Below are 6,353 nucleotides of genomic sequence, written 5' to 3'. Positions count from 1 at the left end.
GGCTGAGGGGTGGTGCTCAGCCTTTCAGAAGAAGCTGGAGCCGGCCTACCAGGTGAGCAAAGGCCACAAGATCCGGCTGACGGTGGAACTGGCCGACCCTGACGCTGAAGTCAAATGGCTCAAGAATGGCCAGGAGATCCAGATGAGCGGCAGGTGCGGCCTGGGGTGGGGAGGGGGCCTCGGGTGGAGGTGGGGACCCCCACAGCCTTGCCTCCTGCCCCTCTCCCTGCGCGTGTCCGACTTGCTGTGGCTCTCAGCCCCATCTCTCTGGGCCTAATTTCCCATCCTCTTGCTCCTGCTGGTTCTCTCCCTCTCTCCTTTTGTCTCGGGCTCACTTCCTCCCGTCCGGAACACTCCAACGGCCCCTTCTGTTCCACAGCAAGTAAGTTCCCCTCTGGATGGCCTGGGGTGGGGGGCACAGGGGTTTTTATGGGGCGCACTGGGCCCGGAGGTGTGTCCGCGGCTTTCCCGCCACTTCCCTGCGGCCCCCACCCAGGTACATCTTTGAGTCCATTGGTGCCAAGCGTACCCTGACCATCAGCCAGTGCTCACTGGCAGACGACGCAGCCTACCAGTGCGTGGTGGGTGGCGAGAAGTGCAGCACGGAGCTCTTTGTCAAAGGTGGGCCTGGGGCCTGAGGCCGTGGGAACCTGGGGAGGAGATGGTCTCAGGAGCCACCCTCATGCTCACCCTGCCTGGACAGAGCCCCCCGTGCTCATCACGCGCCCCTTGGAGGACCAGCTGGTGATGGTGGGACAGCGGGTGGAGTTTGAGTGTGAAGTATCGGAGGAGGGGGCGCAAGTCAAATGGTGAGTTCCAGAAGCACGGGGCATGGGGCAGGGCTGAGCGTCGGGGGCATCTGCGCAGAAGAGGCCACAGCACTTGCCACCCGCCCACCCGGCTAGGCTGAAGGATGGGGTGGAGCTGACCCGGGAGGAGACCTTCAAATATCGGTTCAAGAAGGACGGGCGGAGACACCGCCTGATCATCAACGAGGCCACGCTGGAGGACACGGGGCACTACGCGCTGCGCACCAGCGGGGGCCAGGCGCTGGCTGAGCTCATCGTGCAGGGTGAGCCAGGCCGGGGGCACGTGAGACTTCAAGGCTTGGGCCTCCCAGCCCCCACCCCACCCTGTAGAGGAGCAGGCAAACCTGGGCTCCAGGCCTCTGTGACCTTGGGCCTTTAACAGCCTAAACCTCACCCTTCTCATCTCTAAAATGACCATGCTGAAGTGACCACTCCAGAGGGTTCTGAGAGGCTCAGACAGGCCTGGTGAGCGTCACCACCCCTCAAACACTTGAGGTTCCTTATGTGCACTGCACCGTCATAGGCAAACATGGCACACACAGGCACACACGTTTTCACATGCCCACATGCACCCAGACACGTGCGCACCAGCGCCCAGGAGCCCACACGCCCTCCACAGGGACTCATGCCACGCCCACACACCCTCCCGAGCTCAATGGCTCAGCCCTGCCCTGCAGAAAAGAAGCTGGAGGTGTACCAGAGCATCGCAGACCTGACGGTGGGCGCGAAGGACCAGGCAGTGTTCAAGTGTGAAGTCTCAGATGAGAACGTGCGGGGCATGTGGCTGAAGAACGGGAAGGAGCTGGTGCCTGACAGCCGCATAAAGGTGTCCCACATTGGGCGGTGAGTGTGCAGGGCAGGCGGGTGGGACAGGTGGAGACTGAGATGGAGACAGAGAGAAAGACAGGGAGAAACAGAAAGAGAGATAAAGACAGGTGGACAGAGAGGCAGATGTACAGAGACAGGAGAGAGACTGAGACAGAGACCCACAGAGAGGGAGAAACAGACCCAAAAAGAGAGAGACAGAAAGACAGAAACAGTTCTCTAGAGACAGAAAGATATGCACAGGGAGGCACACACAGAGGAGAGTTCGTCAGAGACAGAGAAGAATGAGGGACAGAGACAAAGAGGCACAGACAGGTCGAGAGCTCCCTGGCGCCCTCCCCTAGTTTGTGACCAGGGCAGGGCAGAAGGCCACCAAGGAGGCTGGCTCTGGCCAGAGGCCCTCACTGCCTCCCCCGCCCTCTTGCTCATCCCCGGAGCAACTGGGCTGGCCGTGCTGGGCCCAAGTTCACAGAGATTAATGAGACCCAACCCCTGCGCAGTCTCCAAGGGCCCAGCCAAGGGGATGCTTTGATGTAGAAATCACTTTTACACTGCCTACCTCTGAAAGCACGTGAGAGAGCTGGAAAATTATATAATATGGAAAAAAAAGGCATTTTTAAAAATCAGAATACCAACAAGCCAGGACGAGGTGAGGGCCTCCTGGGGACCCTGGCTGGGGTATCTGGTGAGGCCAGGGGTGTGTGGCCCAGTGGGGTCCCCTAAGCCTGTGCTTCCCTGCAGGGTCCACAAACTGACCATTGACGATGTCACACCTGCCGACGAGGCTGACTACAGCTTTGTGCCCGAGGGCTTCGCCTGCAACCTGTCAGCCAAGCTCCACTTCATGGGTGAGCCTGCTCCGGGGTAGGGTGGGTGGGGGCAGTGGGGCCGGGAGCCCGTCACTGGGCCCTGTCTTTGCCCCCATGCCACTTGCTCTTCCTTCTCTTGCAGAGGTCAAGATTGACTTCGTACCCAGGCAGGGTGAGTCTCGGGGCCCCCGAGTCTTGGTTCTGCTCACTTTCCGCAACCCACCCACGCAGGCCTCTCCTCCACTCACAGAGGGAAGAGCAAGGATCAAAAGTGGGGGTCCTGGGGCCCAGCTCCAGCTTTGCCACTCATGACCACAGGTCAATTATAATCTCTGTGAGCCTCAGTTTCCTCTTCTCTAAAATGGGAACCCTGATAGTGCTGCCCCCATAGGGCAGTTATGAAGATGAGGTGACATGATGTGTCAGAGCTGTCAAGTGCTGTCAGAGGTGTGACTTTTATTATTACATCTTTTCTTCTTCTTCTTCTTCTTTTTTTTTTGAGATGGAGTCTCACTTTGTCACCCACGCTGGAGTGCAATGGTGCAATCTCGGCTCACTGCAACCTCTGTCTCCCGTGTTCAAGCGATTCTCCTCCCTCAGCCTCCTGAGTAGCTGGGACTACAGGTGCATGCCGCCACGCCCAGCTAATTTTGTATTTTTAGTAGAGACGGGGTATCGCCATGTTGGCCAGGCTGGTCTTGAACTCCTGACCTCACATGATCCACTCGCCTTGGCCTCCCAAAGTGCTGGGATTACAGGGGTGAGCCACCACGCCCGGCCCAGGATTAAGCTTTAATCAGTTTTACAAGTTTAACTTCATTTTACAAGTTTAACTTCAGGAGAATAATCCAGACTGCAGCATACTCTGAGTGCTTTCCAAACTGGGTTCATTTAACATTGTTAACCCACTTGAAAAGAGTTCTCTGATGAAATTAGTTTGGGAAGCAGCGAACACCTGCCCCACCTCTTGCTTATTTGGAAGCAAAGCAATCGAATCAGTAAAGAAACTTGGGGCCGGGCGCGGTGGCTCAAGCCTGTAATCCCAGCACTTTGGGAGGCCGAGACGGGCGGATCACAAGGTCAGGAGATGGAGACCATCCTGGCTAACACGGTGAAACCCCGTCTCTACTAAAAAAAAATACAAAAAACTAGCTAGCCGGGTGAGGTGGCGGGCGCCTGTGGTCCCAGCTACTCGGGAGGCTGAGGCAGGAGAATGGCGTAAACCCGGGAGGCGGAGCTTGCAGTGAGCTGAGATCCGGCCACTGCACTCCAGCCTGGGCGACAGAGCGAGACTCCGTCTCAAAAAAAAAAAAAAAAGAAAGAAACTTGCCTTTGTTTAGCTTTGTTTAACTGAGGGCAGATTCCTGATTTATTTGGCCAGGGGACCTTTTTAATATGTGTGTGTGTGTATGTATGTGTGTGTGTATGTGTGTGTATGTATATGTGTGTATGTGTATGTGTGTGTGTATGTATATGTGTGTATGTGTATGTGTATGTATGTATGTATATGTGTGTATGTGTATGTGTGTATGTGTGTGTATGTATGTGTGTGTGTATGTGTGTATGTGTGTATGTATGTATATGTGTGTATGTGTATGTGTATGTGTGTATGTGTGTGTGTGTATGTATGTATATGTGTGTATGTGTGTGTGTATGTATGTGTGTATGTATGTGTGTGGGGGGGCGGGGGGCAGGAGCAAGACACTGATGTTCCCCCAGTTTTCAAAATGCTATGGTAGATGACCTGACCTGAATATTACAAGCCTCCCAGCCAACGTCCTGGGGTGATGGGAATGTTCTAGATCTTGGTTGGGTTCATGGTTGCATGGGTGTATTCATCTGTCAGAACTCATCAGCCTACGGTCAGATCTGAGCATAAACTATACCTCAATACAAACCTAAAAAACCGACAAACAGGGGCCCAGGCTCTCAAGTGGCCCCTCCCCAGTGACCTATGCTCCTCCCAGCTCTCCGGTTTCTCTGAACTACATTGTCTCTTCTGCAGAACCTCCCAAGATCCACCTGGACTGCCCGGGCCGCATACCAGACACCATTGTTGTTGTAGCTGGAAATAAGCTACGTCTGGACGTCCCTATCTCTGGGGACCCTGCTCCCACCGTGATCTGGCAGAAGGCCATCACGCAGGTACGGTGGGTCCCTCCTCAATCTCCCCATCTGTGAGATGGGTGTGTGGAGCCAGCCAAGTGCTTGGACCTGCTGCACACCCCACCCACATGTGCACGCCCTGCTGCTGGCTACCCCGCGGGAGAGCAGAGGCTCGACTGGCCAGGGGGCAGGCGAGATGGGCAGTGTGGGTCGGGGGTGGAAGCAGAAGCAGAGGGGTGCTTCCAGGCTGAGTCAGCTCCTCTGCTCCCTACTTCCCTCCTGCCCTGTTCCCAGGGGAATAAGTCCCCAGCCAGACCAGCCCTAGATGCCCCAGAGGACGCAGGTGACAGCGACGAGTGGGTGTTTGACAAGAAGGTGAGTGAGGCTCAGGTCAGGATGGGGCTCGTTTGTCTTCCATCACTTTCTGCCTATTTGGTGTCGAGCCCTTGGCGAGGTCTCCATGGAGGTGCCACACTTGGCCAGGTGTGTTGCTGCTCCCCGCAGGGTCCCTGTGGGGCCCTCACACCTCAGGCAGGGTCTCTGTGGAGTGTGCTGATGGCCGTCACAAGGATGTGGACACCCTCTTGTTGTGAGGAAGCCCTCATGACTGGGCTGCTTCCTGGCTCCCTTCATCCTGAGCTGACCTTGACCTTGACCTTGTGCTTCCTCTCAACTCCGGAGTAGTTGCCGAGGCAGTTTTCTGCCACTGTAGCTGCTGGAGTCTTTTTCCTGCCCAGCACTGTTGGTTCTTCTGAAGGCTGGGGTCTTGAGGGGTCCTCACCATAGCTCATCTGAGAGGGCAGGTGGTTGCCCCAGGTCCCCTGACAAAGCTAGAACCCGAGCCCCTGCCCTCGGTCGGTGCCACAGAGAGGATTTTGAACTAGATGCTGACGTGGGTGCAGTCTTCCCACAGGCTGTGTTCCCCCCATGGACCCCGGGACATCTGGTTGTTGCAGAGACTGCAGGGGCCTCTGGGGTCTGACTTGGATCTCACGTCAACTCTCCATCCCCCCAGCTGCTGTGTGAGACCGAGGGCCGGGTCCGCGTGGAGACCACCAAGGACCGCAGCATCTTCACGGTCGAGGGGGCAGAGAAGGAAGATGAGGGCGTCTACACGGTCACGGTGAAGAACCCTGTGGGCGAGGACCGGGTCAACCTCACAGTCAAGGTCATCGGTGAGGCCGGCCAGGGTCCAAGCTGGAGAATACAGAGGGGCAGCCCCAAGGAGGGCCTATCCGTTCGCTCATTCAGCCACTCAACAAACATCACAGGCATACTCCCTGAGCTGAGTGGCAATAGGACAGGTTTTTCTGCCCACAAGGAGCCCCGCTGTGAGGGACATGGAGGCAGTTGCATCCAGCAGATTTCCTGCGACATGGCTGTACATGAGCCGTGTCGAGTGCTGTGGGAGCACTGAGCAGGGAGCCATCCCAGAGAGCCTGGGGGTGATGCTTTTAGGAGGCTGAGAAGATGGTGAGGAAGGGACATCCTAGGCAGAGGAAACTGTGTACAAAGGGGTGGAGGAGGGAAAGAGTTTTTTGGGTGTGGAGAATGAATCAAACGTGTCAGGAGAGGACTGGGTAGGGTTGGGAGGATCAGAGCCAGGACAGGGGTGAATATGGGCAGTGAGAAGCCTTAAAGCATTGATGGAGGGCTGGCGACATGATGAGAAATGCATCCTGTCGAGACCCAGCCTGGACAACACAGTGAGACTCAGTATCACTAAAAAAATAAATAAATAAAATAAAAGAAGAAGAAGAAGAAAAGGAAGAAAAAGAAGGAGGAGGAGGAGGAGGAGGAGGAG

The 6,353-nt window shown here is 56.1% G+C and overlaps 1 protein-coding gene across 2 annotated transcripts in view; it reads left to right on the top strand.

The window, feature by feature from the left end:
* The window catches only part of MYBPC3 (myosin binding protein C, cardiac), a 22,447-nt gene that overhangs the window by 9,106 nt on the left and 6,988 nt on the right, over positions 1 to 6,353 (top strand). For both annotated transcript variants that reach the window (XM_011963359.1, XM_011963358.1), the window contains 11 exons: positions 21 to 153; positions 380 to 382; positions 497 to 621; positions 704 to 809; positions 906 to 1,072; positions 1,487 to 1,652; positions 2,376 to 2,482; positions 2,586 to 2,615; positions 4,449 to 4,588; positions 4,844 to 4,924; positions 5,565 to 5,724. In XM_011963359.1, the coding sequence (XP_011818749.1) occupies positions 21 to 153; positions 380 to 382; positions 497 to 621; positions 704 to 809; positions 906 to 1,072; positions 1,487 to 1,652; positions 2,376 to 2,482; positions 2,586 to 2,615; positions 4,449 to 4,588; positions 4,844 to 4,924; positions 5,565 to 5,724 (1,218 nt within the window). The remainder of the gene's footprint in view (positions 1 to 20; positions 154 to 379; positions 383 to 496; positions 622 to 703; positions 810 to 905; positions 1,073 to 1,486; positions 1,653 to 2,375; positions 2,483 to 2,585; positions 2,616 to 4,448; positions 4,589 to 4,843; positions 4,925 to 5,564; positions 5,725 to 6,353) is intronic.

Source organism: Colobus angolensis, unplaced genomic scaffold, assembly GCF_000951035.1.
Source record: "Colobus angolensis palliatus isolate OR3802 unplaced genomic scaffold, Cang.pa_1.0 Scaffold61, whole genome shotgun sequence".
Lineage (NCBI taxonomy): Eukaryota > Metazoa > Chordata > Mammalia > Primates > Cercopithecidae > Colobus > Colobus angolensis.
Note: the sequence above shows the minus strand (reverse complement) of the source record. Positions and strands in the feature narration are given on the sequence as shown.